This window comes from Siphateles boraxobius, unplaced genomic scaffold (genome assembly GCF_051911475.1).
Source record: "Siphateles boraxobius isolate OS27281-9 unplaced genomic scaffold, OSU_SipBor_1 24, whole genome shotgun sequence".
NCBI lineage: Eukaryota > Metazoa > Chordata > Actinopteri > Cypriniformes > Leuciscidae > Siphateles > Siphateles boraxobius.
In genome coordinates this window covers 567,279-589,517 of record NW_027508855.1, presented here as the reverse complement: position 1 = coordinate 589,517, position 22,239 = coordinate 567,279, and the positions used below count along the sequence as shown (strand labels likewise).

At 38.8% G+C, this 22,239-nt stretch overlaps 1 protein-coding gene across 1 annotated transcript in view; it reads right to left on the bottom strand.

Annotated features, from left to right (window-relative positions):
• Nucleotides 1–238: 238 nt before the first annotated feature.
• Nucleotides 239–22,239, bottom strand: part of LOC143749292 (uncharacterized) — an 85,297-nt gene continuing 63,296 nt past the window's right edge. The window contains exons 4-5 of the mRNA XM_077241837.1: nt 1,042–1,144; nt 239–913 (exon numbers count right to left, since the gene is read on the bottom strand). Coding sequence (XP_077097952.1) covers nt 732–913; nt 1,042–1,144 — 285 coding nt within the window. The 3' untranslated portion in view covers nt 239–731. The remainder of the gene's footprint in view (nt 914–1,041; nt 1,145–22,239) is intronic.

Sequence of the window (22,239 nt, the reverse complement as noted above, 5' to 3'; positions counted from 1 at the left end):
CGCTATCGCTTCTCGGAGCGGTTGACGATTTTTTGACAAAAATAATGAGGAACGGCATGTTTTTATGAAATGTAAAAAGTACGAAATTATGCTTTGGAATGTAGTGAAGTAAAAATTGACTCAGATAAAGTACAGATACTTGAAAAATACTGTGTTACTGTTCACCACTGTATAAACATAATGGTTTTTGAAGGATCATGTGACACGGAAGACTGGATTAAAGAAGTTATCACAGGAATAGCAGTTATTTTAAATTTTAATAATATTACACAATATTGCTGTTTATTCTGTTTTTCATATAAAATAAATGCAGCCTAAACACGCACACACATATATACGCATTCACTCACATATCTGTCTGTTGGACCAGTTGCTCTTTGACACTAGACAAGGTCACAGGCATAAAAAACACAATATCCTTGACTCAGGCCACTTTGAAGGCCTATGGGGAGCTGAGGAAACTTAATTGATTATGTGGGTTTGTGTTCATGAGAGGGAAAAAAAAGAGAAAGTTGTATGTAGCCTAAAGAGAGAGACAGAACTTATTCTGTGCCCTATGCTTTTTGGTTTAAAAACAGAGCCTCCATTGTGTCACTACAGCCTCTGGCAAGAGTTGGAGCTCAAGTCTAAGACTGACAATGAAAGGGCCTTAGAACCGTATGAAGTTCAAGCTGTAGCTCTGTGTATGTGTTCGTGCCTCCGCATGTGCGGGGGGAGGTGGTGGGGCTGGTTCAGACACCAGTGCTACATGATTCACTCCACAAGACATCTGGCAAAACTGAGCAATTTGGCTGTGTATGCCTGGTTTCCCAGCAACTCGCTCCTGAGTCCCAGCTCAAGAAGCCACAGCTAAAGGAGGAGGTGAAGGAGGCTTTTGGTTTTACTCCAGGAAGGTCACAGAGTGGAACTGGTCCTGTGATAGAAAGAAACACTTTTTTATTATCTCAGTTTAATTGAGGTTGAGGCTGTATCTGACAATATCAAGCCAGTCTTATTATATGTATTTTCTTTTGAGATAAATCACTACCATACAAAACTAACCGAATATCACTGACAACAAATGCCGGTTACCAGCCTTGCTGGTCCTTCCACCAGACGTCCTGTTCTTTCCTTGCTTGTGGTATTGTTGGATATCAGCAAACATCTGTGTTTGAACATGATGTTACAAACAAGCAGTTAGTGTTTTGTAAAGTTCAGACAACCAACAGTAACAAACATTTTGTTTCCCAAGTGGTCTAGGTGGATGCAGGAAGAGTGCAGGTGTGATTGTTACGACAATGATTGGCAGGATTAGATTAACATGCTCCTTCCAAACACCAAACTCATGTCATTAAAGTTAACCATTTGCCTTTGTGATGATCAAAAATAATAATAAACTGGTCCCTAAGATTATTGTAAAATAAATTAAAACTGTTATTCAGCAAGGATGCAATAAACTGATCAAAAGTGACTTTATGACATTTATAAGGTTTTAAAAGATTCCCATTTTAAATAAGTGCTGTTCTCTATTCATCAAAAAATGTATCATAGTTTCTACAAAAAAAAAATATTAATCAGCAAAATAGTTTTGAACATTGATGATAATAAGAAATGTTTCATGAGCAGCAAATCAGATCATATTAGAATGATTTCTGAAGGACAGTGTGACAGTGAAGACTGGAGTAATGATGCTAATAATTCATCTTTGCCATCTCAGCAATAAATTACATTTAAAATATTTCACAATACTACAGTTTTTACTGTATTTTCAGTCAAATAAATGCAGCCTGATTGATCATAAGAGACTTTAGAAAGATAAAAAAAAAATTCTGCTTTAAAAAAATCCAATTTTTGAATAGTGCTTTATATGACAAATAAAATGGCCAAAAGTCTGAGATCACTATTCCAATTGTTCTGTTCTAAAGAGTATCGTGTGCTTTAATGGAAGCGAGAACATCGGACCATCTGTAAAAAGTCATATGATACACTACATGTAAATTTGATATCTAAAATCTCAAACATTTAGGGCCTATTCATTTAACATCAAATAAAATTTATTTATGAAGTTTTCAAAATCTGAAGTTTCTTTATTTCCGCTTTTAAACTAGATTCTTTTGCACTCCACTGAAAATACATGTAAAAAAAAGTCTGCATTGTCAAACTTATCTGTAAACTGAAACTCTGAAAGAGATTTGAACTCCACAAGACAGACAGAGAAAGAAAAGGGAAATGGAGAGAAAGGGTGTTAAAGAAAGAAATGGTCATCATCAGTCCATCCATCTGCCAAGCTAAATCTGGTACCTCCCTCTGTCCATTTTTTGACCACAGCTGTTTAATCCCCCCTTTCCAATCGCTTGCACACGCACACACAATAAGACCCCCCGTGTAGTCACCACCCAATGCTGTCTCAGTGAGATAAAGCAGTCATTGACAGCCACGTGTCTCAGTGTTGAAGCCTGTGTGCAGGCCAAGTGTCCAGACAGCTGACCAGACATGAGTCTGCCAAACCAGCCAGCAGACACACATACATGCAGCTCAATGGGACATGATGAACCAAGATTAGCATTGGATTTCAGGCACCCACTCGTATACACTTATATACACATAGACTGGTGCCCAATCTAGACCCGCTATGCACATTCCCATTGAACAAGGTGGTTCTGATAGACAATCTGTATCTATTTTTGAGACACTTTGTTAATGTTTGAACACATCACAATCTGTTAAGTATGTTTGTGGTGAACAGGACGGTCGAGGGACGTGAGAGAACGGCGCAAGGCCGGTGGTGCGATTGCTAATGACCAACACCTGTGAAGCACACCGGTCTCGCATCTCTCACGGAGGAGCGGAAGCATAAAGGAGGAGCGACGACGTTGATGATCGAGAGAGGAACAGGCCTGTGTTTGCTTTTTGTATTTGTGTTTTATTTTGGGTAGCCAGCAGTCGTCCGCCAGGGGCTGCTGGCGGTATTTTTGGTTTGTTTGTTTTATTTTAATAAATATTTTGATTGTTTGCCGGTTCCCGCCTCCTCCTTCCCTGAACTTTGCTACACTGGTGCCGAACACGGGAAGAGGAAGGAACGCGCTGTCAGAGAGTCCTCGCCACTGTGGGGAATCCGCGGTGCCATCGAGCATGGTGCGCAAGTCGCCGCTGCTCGCCGTGGGCCGGAGCCTGCTGCCATCCGCCGAAGAAGGGGAGGAGCAGGGAGCGGGGGACTCGCGACCATGGACGCTCGAGGCGGTGCGCTGGAGTGAGTTGCCGGGGGGACGGTCGAGCTTGCTGCCGGCTGCCTGGGAGTTGGAGGGGTGGCTGCCGTCCGGGAGGGAGCGGGGGAGTTGGAGGGGCGGCTGCCGTCCGGGAGGGAGCGGGGGAGTTGGAGGGGCGGCTGCCGTCCGGGAGGGAGCGGGGGAGTTGCCGCCGTGGGCCGGAGCCTGCTGCCGTCCACTAGTGAAGGGGAGGAGCAGGGAGCGGGGGACTCCTGCCGTCTGCCCTAGAGTCCAAGGAGCCGTCGCTGTCCACCGGGCGGCGGAGGAGTGTCGAGCCGTCCACCGAGGGCTACCCAGCGTCACCGCCTGGCACCGCGCAGGAGATCGCCCAGCTGGTGGAGGTCCAGATGGCAGCGCGTTGTGGCAACCGGACCAATTTTTTTTTTGATCTGTCGCTCCTCATGCTTCCGTTTCCGTTTCCCTCGGCTCGCCGGTCCATACCCACCAGGGATCGCCGCCGCCGTTGGGGGGGCACAGTTACGTGGGTACCCCCCGGCCTGTGAGGGGCGATGGGGGTATGTGGCGAACAGGACGGCCGAGGGACGTGAGAGAACGGCGCGAGGCCGGTGGTGCGATTGCTAATGAGCAACACATGTGAAGCACACCGGTCTCGCATCTCTCACGGAGGAGCGGAAGCATAAAGGAGGAGCGACGACGTTGATGATCGAGAGAGGAACAGGCCTGTGTTTGGTTTTTGTATTTTATTTTCGGTTGCCCCTCGCGGACGACTGCTGGCGGTATTTTTTGTTTGTTTGTTTTATTCTAATAAAGTATTTTAATTGTTCGCCGGTTCCCGCCCCCTTCTTCCCTGAACATTGCTACAATGTTAAAATAAGTTCTCAAAACAAGTAGTAACACTCATAAACAAAGATTTTTTTTTTTGTGGCCAGGTTAAATACTCAGACATCGTCCACGTCGTCCACACACGCACGCACACCGCACACACACACACACACACACACACACACACACACACACACACACACACACACACACACACACACACACGCATGTGTGTTTACTAGTTGATGGGTTGATGAACAAATGCCAAGAGATCTGAGACAATTCCTTTTTTATGGGGTTTGGGTCAGGGGACTGCTATGTCCATGGAAAACCCTAATTCTATCGTCATGAACTGTTCTGTTGTTTATTTTGTGTTTTGGAGCTTTAAGCTTCCAGACAGGGTCAGTCAGTTGTTGATACAATTTCTGCTGATACTTGGAGTTTATGATACTGTGTATCTTAAAAAGTTGTCTGGGGTCTTTGGATGAAAATTAGCCCCACAACATTAGAGATCCTACACATTACTTCAAAGTGGGTATGAGGTACTTTTCTACATGGCAATGTTTCGGTCTATGCCAAACTCACCTCTGGTGTTTTTCCAAAAAGCTTTATTTTGCTCTCATCTGACCATAAAGTTCCAGTAACGCCTGGCAAACTGTAGGTGCATGAGATTGCTGTTTGATGTCGATCACCAAAGGATTTTATATTGCAACCTACTCAAACAAGTTGTGGTTTTATAGGTGAGGTCTGATCATAATTTTGGAGACTTTTTGACTCCATCACCCAACTAGCATCTGCAAGTCTACAACTCTGATCTTTAGAGTTTTTTTTTAAAGAGAACATTCTCAATTTGCACGTTATTTGCACGCAATTGTGCATGTGGGCCCAATACACGTCCTTTTCCAGGTAGATTGTTACCATGCAGTTGATTTAAACTTAACTATTACCCAGATAGTGGAAATTATTATTCCAACAATTAATCTATTATCTATTATAAGTATAACTAAACTATTATAAGTGTCCCTGATTATTAAGGCGAACTTAAACGCATATGCATATGAACAGGAATATACTTCAGATATATAGTTTTAGAGTTTTACCCATTAGAATTTGTAGGGATGACAAAGATTTTGCTCCAAATCAATGTTTGAAACAGTTGTACTGCTTAATATTTTTATGGAAACTATGATATTTTTTTTTCAGGATTCTTTGAAATTTGAAATACATATATATTTTTTGTTAATGTAAGTCTTTACTGTCACTTTTGAAGAAAAAAAAAAGTGAAAAAAAAAAGATAAATAATTTTTTCCTTAAAAATCTTACTGACCCAAAACTTTTGAAAGGTAGTGCATTGTTAAAAAATCAATAAATCGTTAGTCAAACAACTTTAAGCAGATGTCCAATGACATATGCATGACTGGTGAAACGTACAGACATAACAATTTACAATGGCCCAATTTAGGTCTAATGGACAGCAGTTCACCTAAGAGTGTCCAAATTTAGAACCGTTTCATTACCATTTTTTTTAAATCTTTTTTTTTTTTTTGTATAGTACCTATGTCCAAATAATGTCATTAGCACATAGGTCAAAGGTGAACCAATGTACCATACTATATTTCAGAAAGCAAAACTCTCCTTCCCTCTCTTCCCTCTTGGTTGCACTGTGTACTCGCTCTTCTCCTTTCTCTGGAACGTTCCACCCTCCCTCCCTTTCTCTGTCTCCTCTACATTCACTCCTCTTCCTCTCCTCTGTTTTCTCCAGGGTCATTGCAATTACTCCTCACTCCTTCTCTCTCTCTCTCTCTCTCTGTCTGTTTGACGCTTCTTTTTTATTCTCCTATCGTATACATGTTTGAGATGTACAAAAACACATCTCTCTTATTAAGTCTCTACATCTTTCACCTCCCGTACTCTAAATCTTTTTGGTTTGTTCTCGTCTCATTTCTGCTCACCTTGTCTCATTTACTCTCCTCTTTAATTGTAACTTCTATTCTAGTCTCTTCTCTCCTCTTCTCTGGACTTAAACTACTATAATTCTCACTTTTCCCTCGCCCCATACTTTTCCTCCAATTATTCACCCTGCACCCCGTCCCTCGTTTCATACGTTCTCTCTCTCTCTCTCTCTCTCTCTCTCTCTCTCTCTCTCTCTCTCTCTCTCTCTCTCTCTCTCTCTCTCTCTCTCTCTCTCTCTCTCTCTCTCTCTCTCTCTCTCTCTCTCTCTCTCTCTGGTACGGGGAGGAGAGCGCTGCTGCAGGACTGCAGGGCTCAGCAAAGCCACATTCTATTTTCTGCCACTTCCTCTTCCTCTTCCAACCGTTTCTATGGTTACAGCAGGAGCCCACAGAGGCCGCTCCCTCCTCAGTCATGGAAGAGGAGCCAGGGTTATCACTCTCCTTTCTCTAGAATTCTATTTCTTTATCACTCTTATCTCTCACTCTTTCTATATTTATATCACTCCGTCCATCCATTTCTTGGTGTCTTCCCTAGTTACATTGCACTCTCTCGCTCTCCGAGTCCTTTGTGACTCCTCTCCCTCGCTCTCTTTTCTCTCTCGAACGTCCTCTATCCGTAAGACTTTCTCCCATCCATTTCATTGATTTGATATTTCAACCGCTCTTCTCCTTCACTCAATTTCCAATTTCAAAGTAAAAGTTCAAAGTATTTTATACATGCAAAATTACCAAAGTATCAATATACAAAGAAAAACAGTGAGAGAAGACACAGTAACTGTCCTTTCACCTCCAGTTTTTTTGTTTCTGTCAGCTGTTTGAGGCCAACATACATAGGAAAGATGCTTCTTCAAGGGCGAGAAGGAAAGAAATGTGACCTCTATTTTGTTACTGAGACACACCAAACCAACCACCTGCTGGGTTACACACACAAACATGGAGCGTGGTGACATTTCTTGGCGTTGACAGGGAGAGGCAACCAACACCGCTTGCAATGGGTTTCAACAGGCATGACGTTCAATCTAAAACGGGGCCTGTGCAACAAGCCACATGAGTCACTGGGCAAAGGTCAATGACAATGAGAAGGCATCAAATTCTTCTCCATCTTTGCAGCCATTAATGTGCATAATAATTGCTTCATATCTTCTCATGAGGGTCTCTTGCTCAATAGCGCCAGCTCCCTGAAGTAGTCCTATTGAACCAGATTGTAAGATACTGTGTGGTTTCTTTCTTCTTGTACTTCATGTACTTAATTTGTTGGTGCTTCAATTTGTGTTGGGGTGGTGGGAAGTACTCAAGGTAGATCTCTTCTGTAACTGAGAAGGTCCCCAAATAATATAGCGCTCATGCTATATGATCTTGCATTGATTTTATAGCTAAAAGCAGGCAGATTTAAAACCTCGGATAGTGAGTTTTATTGGAGAGTTATGATACCGCCTCACATTAAAACGCTGAGTATTTTTCAAGGATATTTTAACTTCTTTGAAAAGCCTTTACTTAGTTCAATGGGTCATATGTACCCAGGCAAATCAACTGTTTATGTCTTTTTTTGTTGTTGTAATCGACTCTTACAAAATCACAGGAAATAATTCTCAAAGGAAGTTATTTTGATCTTAATCAAAGGTCCATCAGTCAACTTGAACAAACCTATTTGGACTACAGCTGCTCATTTGGATATTGAGAATGACATTGTAAATCAAAGGCCACACGACAAAGCTCACAGGGAGGGGGGGTCGTGCCACTGTCTGCCCATTCACTCGACAACATTGGGTTTTTTAAGGACCGACGGTCATATTGTGTCACTCAGAGTCTTAATGATGTTACGAAAACCCCTGCGTCAGGTGTTATTTGTTGATGGTTCTCTTGAACTCATTACTTCATGAGTTAAAGGGATAGTACACCCAGAAATGGACTTACCTAATGTCATTTCAAATCTATATTAATTTATTTTTTCACAAAACAAGATTCTGTTTTGGACTCTTATTAAGTACAAAAACAGTTCTTCTCTAACACATCTTTTGTGGACATAAGGAATTACATGGGGGTGAGTTAACAATGGCAGAATTTTCATTTTTGGGCAAACTATTCCCTTTAATCTCTTTTAAAAGTGTGTTTAAGATACATGAGCATCCAGTGAGTCTGTGTTTGAACAGGAGAAGAAAATGTAGTCTCACTCAGAGCAGTCAAGACCTCTTTTGGTTATATATTCACTCACAGTGCCAGACCAGTGACTATGTGTCTCTGTTTGTCTAAGGTGGACACCTCCGTAAAACTCTTTCTCTCTTTTTTGCTCATGTAATATTTAATGACCATACAAAGGTGACTCTGTGCTAGTATTTCTCTTATTTACTCAATGGTTCTAAATATGCACACCTCCAATACATTTTATTTTCTCTTCTTAAATGACACGGTAATGTATGTTACTAATTAAAAATAAATTAATAGAAAGATATATGGGTCAGATATATGGGCCATATCTTACCCATTTTTCTAATTAAGTAGTTGTATATCCTGCATATAAAATTACCATAATTACACATTTTATAGTTTTATTTTATTTTACAGTTTTATTATTTTTATAGTCTCATCAATATCTTTGTGTTGCTTTTATATTGTTCACTCTCTTCTTTGGGTTTAATCTTCCATGTGCTTCATCTCCCCTCGTCATCCTGTTCATCTGTGCAGCTTTGAGGACACTCAGCTCAAGGTTGTATTTCATGTTGTGGTATGAGCTCTTTTGTCTCAAACGTAGGTCTGGTGTTTATGAGGAATTGGTAAGGACTCCTAAATCAGCTTGCTGGTCTTCTACACTACCATTACTACTTCTAAAAAATACAGCACGCTGTCCGATACAAATACAGCATAGTGATCTGAGAGGACTATGATGTCTATAAAGGGATAATTGTGAAACTTCTAATGTCCGTTTGTTTAAATGCAATTTTTATATGAGAAAAATAGAAAATAGTGAAAATATGATACACACACACGCACGCACACGAACGCACGTGCACACAAACACACACACACACACACACACACAGACACACACACACACACGCGCGCGCACACACACACACACACACACACACACACACACACACACACACACACACATTCAAGTGGGTAAGATTTAATTAGGTAATTTTTTGAAAGAAGTCTCTTCTGCTCACCAAGGCATAATTTTTTTCATCAATAATACAGTAAAAACAGTAATATTGTAACTTTAAAATGTTGCTTTGATGGCAAAACCATTTTTCCAGTCTTCAGTGATCATTCTTCATGATCCTTCAGAAATAATTATAATAAGCTGATTTGGAAATATTATTATCAATGTTGAAAACAGTTGTGCTGCTTAATAATTGTATTAAGCAGCACAACTGTTTTCAACATTGTTAATAATATGTTGTGATTTGTTCAGGATTTAAAAAAAAAAATATTGTTGATCTTACTGGCCCCAAACTTTTGAACAGTATACACTCTCAGGAAAAAAAAGTACAAAAGCTGTCACTGGGGCGGTCCCCTTTCAAAAGATACACCTTTGTACCTGCATATTAATACCTCAAAGGTATATATTGGTACCAAAAGTGTACATTAGTACATAAATGTCACATCTTATAACCCTTTTAAAAGGATACCGGTCCCACTGACAGCTTTTGTACCATTTTTTTCTGAGAGTAGTACTGTTGACTAAACTGATGACAAATATATATATATATATATATATATATATATATATATATATATATATATATATATATATATATATATAAAATAAACTACTCACACAAATGCTCAACCAACTCTAATCACCTCTGCAATTAAAAACCCAAAGTAAACACACTCAATGTGATTGATAAAGGATTAATCATTACATGTGCTAGTAGGTTCTCCATCTGCCTGTCATCAGGTAGATAGTAACACGTGGTAAAAATTCAGCGCTTTTGTTACTCTGTTGACTAATGAAAGATAATGGCCAGTGCATGTGTAGAATTCTAGTATTCTTACATGAGTGATCAAGAACCCGTGGGTAACAGCTTAAGATCTGCAGGCAGCTCATGTACTTTACAAAATCTGCGTTCATGAACACAATCAAAGAGGAGCTAGTCACCACAGAGATACCCACCGCAAAGTCTTAAAGATTTGACACTGCACAATATAAATTGGTAATTGGTGTATAGCGACCATCCAGGATATACTTAGGAATAGGTTTGGGCGATATACCGGTAGACACGATTAACCGGTAGAGATTTTGGACTATTTTCTCTATCGCGGTTACACTCATGTGACGTTGCTGTGCTGCACGGTCACGAACGATTATCATTTACATTTGTTTTTAACCATTGCGGTTTAAGAACAGGTGATTTTAAACCGTTGAAGAGCAATTAGCAGCGAAAGAAAACTCATTTAAGACTGTCAGCGCTGTCTGAGAGATGCGCGGCATGAAGCTGCTCTTTATAGAGCGTGTGAGCTTTTTGACGCCTAATTTGGCTTAAACGGTTAAATATACATACCTATGTGTCAAAGTGACCATGTCTTTGCAAGTAAACACAGTAATTTATGTCTTAAGTGAACATAAACAGTTAAGAAAGAAAATGCACGAGTATATTGGAACAGTCGGTCTTAAAGTGACCACGTCCAAATTTACCTTCTGTTCATATTAATGTTAATCAAACAACAAAAAAGACTGAATCCCTTCTTGACTGAATCCCTTTTGTAACTTTAATAAGAATAAATATATATTTAATTTACAAAGTAAAAACTATGCATTGTTTTTTTTTTTTTATTACTTTATACATTTTATATAGTATTAGGGGCTTTCGCACCGGAGGAACCTTTTCATAGTTCCTAGAACTATTGGCGGAAAGTACCCCGATTTTGGCGTGTTCGCACCGCTGATTGGCCGAACATACGCAAAACACTAGCACCTGCCATTTTTAAAAACGCTGTGTAAACACACAGATTATAGCCTATATATTTACTCCACAAACTAACCCTAACCCTAACCTACCCTGGTGGCTAGTTCCTAGAACTACCCGGTGTGAAAGCCCCTATTTATAATTTTTCAGGTAGGTCTTTTTTTGTCCTTGTTCTATTGGAGTTTGTTTTCTTTGCTCTTTCTTTATCACTGTTTACGTAAGCTTTTAAAATGACGCTTTAGCTTTTAAAATGATATTGAAAATGGCGTCAAAAAATTTGATATCATAAATCCTCATTTAAAGCAAAAATAACTATATTGTGATATATATCGTTATTATGAATTAAAATTACTCATCGTGATATAAGATTTTGGTCATATCGCCCACCCCTACTTAGAACCTAACATGCAAAACAAGACATTTCCACCAAAACACAACAAGGTAGACATGTCCTACACAAACACTCCCTAAACAAGAGAAAATGTGGAGGCAGAATGCTAAAAGGCCGCAATGGAGGTGTCAGGTGTGTCCTCCTCCCCCTCTCATCCTGCTCAGACCCGGTGTGTGTTTGTTCAGCTGGGTCCCAAACACAACCAGCCGTCTGCCGCTTGCTGAGGAGAACCAGGGGAGGGGAGGACTGGGCAGGAACAAAAGGCAAACGTGGCTGGAAAGGAGAGCCTCTCGCCGGGCACAAAGAGATGCTCGGGGTGGGGTGGGGTGGGGATGGGTGGGCGGTTGTTGTAGGGGGTGTTGTTACCGGAGAGGTGGCAGCTGAAGGGGACGAGGGAGAATGAATGAATATGAATGAGAGAGGACGGCTGTCCTTCCACAGGACCCCCATGACCCAGCCAGGGGAACAGACCCTCTTCTTCTCTGTCTCTGTCTCCCTCTCGTACTCTCTGGCTGAGTGAATTGGCAGCAGGTGGGGGCACGAGAGCACATACACATATGCATGCGAACACACACAAACACACAAACACATTCAGAGAGGCTGTCTGGCACTTGTAGCCACCGTCTCCAATCGAGGCCACACGCTACAGTGAGTCAAGCCGGTAATGACGATTAGACATACGTGTGTGCGAGCGTGTATGCTGTGCATGAGAGTGTAGGGGGGTGGGCACTTGAGGCTCGAAAAACCAATGCTTTCTATCAAATTTATGAGGTGAGGGGTGTGGGGAGAGTGAGAGACTGAGAGAGAGTCTGACATAGGAGGGTCTGACAGTGGTTCCTCCGTCCAGGATTTCTGAATCGATTCTGTAGACATATAATCATTGATTCGTGGATGGTTTATGAAAGATGCGGGTGTGTGACAAGGATCCTCACAGCCTCACCTCCAAACAAAGACTTCATGAACAAAAACATGAATCGTAAAGCTCATAGAATAAAACCTTCTTCATTTGGACCTGCATGAGATTTTCTACTTACTAAATCTTCTGATTATGAAATCTGACAACTAAAAATTTGAGACTACTATTGAAAATGATTTTATTATATTTTATTTTATATTTTCAGCATAAAAAAATGAGTGAAACAAGTTCAAATTTAGCTTTTTTGTTATATATACACACACACACATACGTTTAATAATTTTATATTCTATATTTCTATTTTTTACTTAATTATTTATGTATTCAATTTAATTATATACAATTAAGTAAAATAATTATGTTGTTATGTTATTTAATCTGACCTAAAAGAGTTAATACTAAGACCTCAGAGTTAATATAAAACAAAGCATTTGAAAAAATATGTTGCATGGCTTTGCATTTTGGCATGAATGTTTTTGTTGTTCAAACTATTATTTGTTTGCCCTATACTTATTGCTATACTGATGTTTGAACACTGAGACAGAGAGAGAGTGTGTCAGCTGTACAAGAAAAGAATGAAAGGATGGGGGACAGAGGGATAATAAGGCTGCTGGTGCCACAAACAGTTACACTTTTTCTTCCTCACACACACACACACACACACACACACACACACACACACACACACACACACACACACACACACGCACACGCATGATTGACTTATGTGTGGAAGCCTTCGCATGTCTGTATGAGAGGCAGACACCATGTAAAATGGGCTTCAGTCCATGTAAAACATGCAGCTTCAGGGAAAGGGAGAACGAGGCAGAGAGAGAACTGAAGACACTTTACTGCTTCTCTCCGCCACTATATCTGTCTTTCTCCCTTACACACACACTGGCCAGAAGGCTAATTACTCTGCCTACTGTCTATGTTCAACAACAAGACAGCAGCAGACACAGACCTGATCCAGCCAAAGGCCACACACACATCAACACACACAAACACAGGCCCATCATCCACTAAGAGTTCTGCTCACCACTGCAGAAAATAAGACAAGCGGGGGAGATACTGAGCTCATGTTAATAAGTGTTCAAAATTCACATCTATTGGACAAATTGCAACAGCAAATAATTTGACTTGCTCCAAACGACACAGTTTACATGCTATATCAAGTATATACACTACTGTTAACATTTTTTGAGTCAGATTTTAATTTTTTAATTTAATTAATTTTTTTAAGAAATTCATAGTTTTATTGAGCAGCACAACTTTTGATCTTAGAATGATTTCTGAAGGATCATGTGACACTGACAACTGGAGTAATGGCAGCTGAACATTCAGCTTTGCATCACAGGAATCTTTTTATTATTATTATTATTATATTATTTGCCTTGGTGATCATAGGGGACTTCGTTCAAAAACATATTTAAAAATTCTTACCAACTCCAAACTTTTGAATGGTAGAGTACATTACACACAATATTCAAAACATACACATAATGTATGACCTCTTTTACCTCTTTGCTTAAGTCTATCATGTATGTATTGAATGTTGTTTTGTATAATTTTGTGAGTATATATTGTCAAAGCTGCTGCTATATTTTGGATTTTAGCTGGCTACCTGAATTAAAGCAACACCAAGGAACTTTTCCTCTGCGGTCGCCCTACAGGTTGGAAGCGGAATTGTCCATTACCGCTGTCATAAATATTTTAGCCTACCGCAGCCTACTGTCGCACACGCACGCTCGCTGTTTATCCAGCTACGGCTTTGGAATCAACAATGGCCACAGACAAGGTAGAGTATGATGCATGATTTTATGAAAGACATCACAAACGAAGAAAAACTATGTATCCCGTAAAGCAGTCGAATTTTGTAGTTCTTTTTGTGCTCCGGTTACTACCTGAAACCCGAAGTTACATAGTGCCAGTAAAAGCGATACAGACCACGTCAGGCTATGGCAGACGTCTCATTTAACCTATTGTAAGTCGATGTACCATCACAAGGGTCTTAGAAATATATTATGAAGGTTGAAAAACTACATAGTGTTACTTTAACAAATCAGAAGCAACGACAGAAACCAAACCATAAAGGACAATAATAAATTGAATACAGTGAGTCTAGCAGCAATAAATGAAGAATAAGTGAGTAAAACAAGTGCAAAAAAGCATGAACAGATGCATCCAATGAGTTCTGTTTGAGTTTTGTTCACCATAGAAAAGAGTGAAAGAAAAGGAAAAAAGCAAGTAATAAACTGGAGACACACAAAAAGGAAATGGAAAGATAATCTACTTGGTCTTGATGCAAAACCTAATGTAACACAGGGTAAGTCATTGTAGAGGCTTCATTAGCACAAAAGACAATGATGGGTCTTTCTCAATTAGAAAGGCATTGTGGGTATGCAATAATACTGAATTAGAGTGATTTTTTAAAATCTTTTCCAGAATCCAGTTTATTTCTCAGTCATTCAAAAACATTACTGTGACATAAAAGTAATACAGGGCCTGTTCATTCAAATATTAACATTTTATCATCATTTGCTTGTCATGTTGTCCTAAACCTGTACAAAATAAGAGTGTTTTAAGCATGTTATTTTGGAAGTCAGTGGGGTCCAAAACAACATGAACTTTCACTGTATGGACAAAATACACATAGAAAGAAGAAAGCAAGTCACCAATAAAAGCAAGTCATGCATGTTTTGTGTGACATCATTTTCATTTTTGGGTGAACTATGCAATTAAATTTGTGAGGGGAGGCACAGGAACAACAACAACAGAAATCCTCCACCCCCTTCCCCCCGGAAAATAAATAAATAAATAAATAAATCACAACATTATTATCTACTATATTTAACAAAGTCTCTATATTCTAAACCCGTTGCTGACCTTGTCCCTAACATCTCAGAAACACATCCTACTGCACCAGAATCATGATACAATACTGCTAGTCTTCGTAAATGCATGTCAATAGTCTTAACTGCAAAGTCATCAATTTGGTGTGGATGGATACACACAGTAAAGCTTATATTTGAGAAGCCCTCCTGTGCACACATTCACAAACACACCCAATTCTTCCCTCTCGTCTCCACATATAAACACACATGCACCCTGCACACAAACACGCTGGGAAATTGTATGGCCTCGAGCCCTCATTTGCATGGATTTGCATGAGATGCCGTATGGGGATTATTTATTCATAAGCTATCGCTACATGCAGATTTCAAACAGACCGAGCAGTTCGCTGTCCTTCACCCTGACAGTACGAGAATACAGTGTTTGCTTCTGGACAGTCCATGGTTTGTCAGTTCAAAATGAGTTCAATCCCATCCAAGACATGCAATTCACAATACGCAAGAGCAGGAAAGCTATTTTAATGAGACTTGAAAACAAAGGACCATATATTTACACAAAGGACCTCTTTGTTACTATTTTAAGCCATATTTTAAAAACATTCTGCTAAAAAACAATTTATTTCATTTTTAAATATATAATATTGTTGTACACAAGGAGAGTCGTGATTTGACATGAACTGACTGGCATGTTTAATAAAAATGTAAAATAACAGAGACTGCTTCTTTCTGCTTTTGCTTCTAATATTGCATTTAAATGGTATGCCTGAAGGAGCGAGGAGCATGTTCATAACCATCAATCACAACCATGTTTGTAAGAAGGTATAAACTACAAAGCCATGTTTTTAAGAACTTCACACCTTCCAACATTTGTCCTTTCCCTCCTCCCTCCTGACTTTTTCCATTGAGTGTGTTGGGGACCATGACTAAGTTGAGGGGTAACACTTTACAATAAGGTTTCATTAGTTAACTACATTAGTTAACATGAAATAATAATAAACTGCACTTCTACAGCATTTATTATTCTTTGTTAACATTAATTTCTAGTAATCCATTATTAAAATCAAAAGTTGTATTTGTTGTACACTGTGAACTAACATGAACAAACAGTGAACAGCTGTATTTATTAACTAACATGAACAAAAATCAACAAATGTACTGGTCATGGTTAGGTCATGATAGTTACATTAGCTAATGTTAACAAATGAAACCTAAAGTGTCACCGAATTAAGTATAGATGAAAGGGAAATGTCTTTACGCCAAACTTAAGAGACCGAATAATCCTTACCAATATTGTTTTATAAATTAAAATATACACAGTTCACAAGTTTTTTTCATTACTCGTCTTTAGTGTCATGTTCCTTCAGAAATCATTCTCATATGCTGATTTGCTGCTCAAGGGACATTTGAGCAACAAAACATCTTACTGATACCAAAACTTTTGCATGCATTAAAAGGATCATTCATTAACTCCTAAAAGACAAAATACATTTTTTACCAGTGTCATTAAGTCATTTATCTGAATAGGTGGAGCTCTGGCAGCAAAGCAAATGAAAACAAAGCAAATATTAAAAAAAACTTTTAAATTATATTATGGTGCACACTATTTTTTTAGTCCTAAAGAATAAGGATTTCTCGTTAATAATAATCCAAACCAAGCAAATAATCAATCTGCCTGGGACACATTCAAGTCAAAAATTCACCTAAAAAGTCCTGAGTAGGCCCTAAAACCATTTAAGGATAACTAAATTCCTAAACTAAAGTTTTTTCCCCTGAGCAACTGGGGCTTTCCCAGACCTTTGTCATAATGGGCTTTCCCACACAAAGCTTGCATGCTAGTATGCTACTGAAATACTCACACTAGCACAAGCTACTGGTTTCAATTCTGCATTATTATAGCTGCACAGGAGTTTGCTTCTCTTCTGCAATACTATTTAAGGGTTTAAAAAAATTATTGGCATGTATTAAACCTGCTCTACATTCAAGAGGTCCTCAAAAGTTGTTTCACTCAGATGTTAACATCAGTCAGAATAACACCTCCAAAGACAATGCACACACTAATTTTAAAAGGTACAACTGTTGAGAGTGCTTTAAGAACTCTAAAACATGAATTTGAGATTTGAGAGTCAGAACACGAGACGGAAATACAGAGCAATAGGAGAAAGAAAGAGAAAGGGTGTAGATGAGAGGTGAAGCTGAAGCAAACCCAGTCAGTCCATATAAGGCCAGTCTGAAGGAGGAGAGCAGCCTCAGGAACGTAAGCTAGTGTTTAAGACCTCTACACCGTAAAACATTTTCCACTGTTCCCAACAGCTCGTTGATAATGCAGAGCAAAGATTGATACCTTTTTAGGCCCAAAATGACCACGTCCAACATTTTACAGTAATGTTTAATAGTCAAGAGTTGTGTCGGAAACAAAATACTACAGAAAACATTGCTATGTGTTTGGCTGCTTGCTAGAGTGATCTGAGTGTTTTAGCGATTTGCTATGTGGACGCTAAACAGTTCTGAGTATTTTTAAAGGATTGAGATGTGATTGCAATGGAGTTCTGAGAGTTTTTAGTGTATTGTTATGTGATTGCTGAGGTGTTTTGGTGGTTGCTAGGGTGGTGCAAGTGGTTCTGGGAGTTTCTTGCTCAAGCTGAATAATGATTACTGGATCTTCATATGCCTCAGATCATTCCTTAAAAAATGTATATATATTGTCCACACAAGACAAAATCATTAAGTTTAAATGCTGAGAAAAGTAATAGCACATTTCTTATCAACAAACCACATAATTTGAGAGTTCATTTGCGTAGCAACAACAGTATGAGACGAGTTGCAGTGGCCACTCGTGTTGAGCCTGGGTCAAAGCAAGCTCACGCACGTCTTTAGCGAGAATGCTAGTGATGGGACCTGAAAGAAGCACATGAAAGACTTGCCAGTCTTCTTAAAAATGAGTATAATTTCCCATCGGTTCTGCGTCACTTGTACTTCTAAGTAAATACATGCACATACGCTCACCAAGACGCACAGTGGAAATCTGCATCTCAAACATATTTGATGGATTTACAATACAGTCCAATAGCTCCCTCGTTCCTGTAAAGGAGATGTGCAAATACTCGCATCCAGATACACACACATGGCAGCTATACAATTTAAATCAGCCTTCTCAGAAATTAGAGCGCGTTTCCTCTATGAAGCAGAGCCTCTTTTTATTTCAGTATTAAAAAACAAATTCCAACCTGCTGTAAAGACTCCCTCTTTCTCTCTCCCCCAATAATCCCCCCACCCTTCAGTCTCTCTTCCTCTCTCCATCATCATCTCTCTCTCTAGCTTTCTCTCCACAGTATTTGCATAATTTCTCTGCCGTATTCTGATGTATGCGTGTGAATAATAAAGCTCATGGGCGCGGCGTGCCAGGCTGCCACTGTTCATTACGAACGCGCACAGCAAAGCTAGGCTCCGCAGGGTCCTCATTAGCTATTCCACTCAGAATAAAGGCTCACTCTCTCTCTCCCTAATATGCTCGCTCGCTCACTCACTCGCACCCGCAACTCTCTCTTTTACTCTTTCGCTCTCTCTCACACACACTTTTTTTCTGTCAGTCACTTTTTTCTCTAGTTCATATTTTACTCTTTCCTGCAAACTGGAGGCTGTATCTAAGTTTAGTATATTTAACTATTTAACTATAACCATTTATAGAATTTATCAATTTATATTTATTTATTAACTATACAGGAATTTCCAACTTCCATACAATACCTTGAAAAATATTGATATATGATACCATTTTCGATACCACAGGGAAAGCTGCCATATATGCTGCCTGCCATACAGATAATTTGTTATTACTGAATATCATAATTTTTTGATAATTTGGGTAATTTGGTTGTAACAGCTTACACACAGAACAGAGAGGCTTTATTTGAATTGTTGAACTAAATTGACAAAAAAAAGACAAGTAAACAATCAGTGATAAAATAATAAAAAATAAATTGCAAATGATAGCAAAAAAAAAAATACAATAGAATAAAGATAAAAATTAAATGGCTGAAACATGTCTTTAAGTTATTCAGATGGGTCTAACAGTAGTGTTCATCAGAAATACTACAGAAATTAAAGTAATGAAATGTAAAATAACACTGGATAATCTTTACTGTAAAAAATATATACAGATTAATGCTTAAAATTAAAGTTACAAAAGTTATTCAATCAAGTGCAGTGAGTGATTTGCTCTTTGTCTTCTGTTCTCTGATTAATATGATAGACAGAAGCAGGTTTATTAGGCTGCTGTCACTTTAAGAGCTCATGCCTCTATCCAATATATTGTTACATAACATGCATTTTCTCTCACCTATTTGCGTTCCAAAACTGACTGTATTTACCTCAATACTTGAAAAGACGGACATTTTGACATAATTTTGTATGTATTTGACAATTTAAGCGCAATAAGCCATGAAAAAAAAGTAAATTTGGTAATCGAGAGATTTTTAAGAGGTGGCATTAAGTGAGCACCAATTATATAGATGCGTTTTCGGTGTGAGTGCGAAACATGCGGGAATGAGTAAAATTATGCGCAGTACAAGCACTATTCAACCGGGTCCGAAGCGAATGAGACGAGTGAGTGAAAGGAGGCGGGTGTGTGTCAAACTGTAAATTCGCCATCGGAGAGAAGAGAGCAAGAACGCTGTATCGATACTGCAAAAAAGGAGCAATGGAACCGTTTCAGATATTTTAGTATTGATACATATTGAAATATCAACATTTTTAACAACACTACTATTTAGTATCACTTCACAATAAAGTTGTATAGGGTACCATTAGTTTAAGGCATAGTTCATCCCAAAATAAAAATTCTGCCATCACCCTCATGGCATTTCAAACCTGTATGATTTTTGTATCCTTTTGAAGAACAAAAGAACATATTTTACAAAAAATACAAACATATTTTTGTGCACCACACATTTGGAACGACATTACAAAATAAATTGTAACAGAATTTTTATATTTCTATGAACTATTACTTTAATTAATTATGGTGTGAATTAACAATATGATATTTATAGATTAAGCAAAATTAATAAACGCTGATAAAATGTACAAAGTCACTGTGAATAAAAGCATCTGACAAAAACAAATGCATCAAGCTACATACAACTAGGGATGCAACGATTAAAGATTTTGTAAGTACGATTATTGTCTGAGAAATAATCACGATTTAACGATTATCACGATTATTATGCATCAATTAATTTCACAACACTATATGTATAATATCACATGAACACTCAACACTAGATTTTCATGTGTTATTTGCCACAACACAGTACAAAATTATAAAATGACAAACGATAATCAATCTCTTCCTTTGGAATTAAAGAGAAGTGCTTTGTAAACATCCAGCATTTTTCTTTTAAAATAACAAATTATGTCAATGGCTGCAGGGCTCTTTGATTGAAATAGATCACAAAATGATTAAGTGTTTAGTTTGTTCTAAATTTATTTTCAACCCGAGGTAGAAAACTTGATAACATGAAAACAATATCTTGTTGGTATTTGACTTAAAAACAAATAAAGGGATAATAAATCCCAATGAAAATAAGAATAAACAAAGTATTTGGCTCTATTGAATTAAATGTAAGCTAAATATTAACTATGTATTTCTTTTAAAAGAAAACAAATATAGTCCACATGTTATCCACTCCAATATTATTGTACTTATTTTAATACTCTTTTTTAAATTATTAATCCAAATTTTACATGTGCCTTTAGAAAATCATCTATTATAATCTCATTATTTTGGTTTGTTTGTTTGAAGTTTAAGTAAAAATTATAGAAAGAAACTGAGAACATCTCTCATGTAGTGTTATTAATAACTGAAATGCAGTTAATTGGTAGTCCTAGAAGTCTACACAGCCCTGATCTTATGTTAGTGTTTTACACCGGGCATATTAAAACTACAAAGCCTAACATTTACAGGAGAAAGCAATAGGATATTAAGTTAAATGTTCACTGACTGAAACTCTTGAGAGCACGTCACATTCTGTTTTCCACAGACTTGGGTAACCAAAACATTCCGCTGTTTTTTGGTTGTTGTTTTTCTACGTTGCACTGAAAGCTGAAAGTTGCACGCCACGTTCTCCTTTTTCCAAAGCGCTAGGGCGGTTGCGCTCCGGAGGCGTCTGTCGTTGCTGTGTTGGTTCTTGTCACTTGACCTAAGGTGCGCTTGCGGCATTTTGAAAAGTAGATATGTTTTTATCTCGATACGGCGCGCACGCGCTTGGAAAAAACGAGCGCGCCGCTTCCCTTATGAGAACACAATAAGTCTTACATTTGAAATAACGAACTTGAGCGTGCAGAAGACGCGATATGTGAACAGGCCCTTAAGGCGTTTTTTCGGTGGAAATAGAGCGTCGCTGCTAGTCCCCCTGCCATAGTGGTTGACGAGCACGGCATTAAGCTGGTGCACCGCTGGTGTAACCTTGTTTTCGTTTGGTGCAAAAGTTCCGTTCCGTGCAGAACACTCGGTGTAGCATAGTCTTTACGATTAATTAACCGTGACGTTTTAAAGCGCGGTTAATTGTGAAATCCGGTAATCGCTGCATCCCTACATACAACTGGTTCAAACGGGGGGAAAATGCATTTAAATTATGTTATAATGGTCAATAAAATTCAAGTTATAACTTTCTCATCAGTCAAAATCTGAGTTTTGTAACTTTAGCTTTAAAGTTAAAGACACCTCCAGGCCTGTAGATGGTGCTGTATTTGATTCAGAACATTTCCCCCCATTTCTTTCTAACTCTGTGGTCATATAGTTATAATGACCGTGTTAAGAGTCTTGCCCTCATCTGACCTCCATTGCCTTCAGAGTGAGACAACCCACTGTATAATCCTCCCACCGCTCCAATGTGCCACTTGACTACACATGCCCTTCCGCTCATACAGACTCACACAATAAGCACCCAAAGACACACTCTCTCTCTCTCTTCCTTCTCTATTTCAACCTTCCTCATTAACCACTGTTCAAGCTAATTAACACATCCAGAGAGCCATTAACATCTCCTCCCTGCACAGGGAGACGGAAAGGAGTGAGAGGGGAAGTCCCCTGAACACTGAAGGACACACACACGGACACACACACAGACACGGACACACACACACACAGACACACACACACGGACACACACACACACAGACACACACAC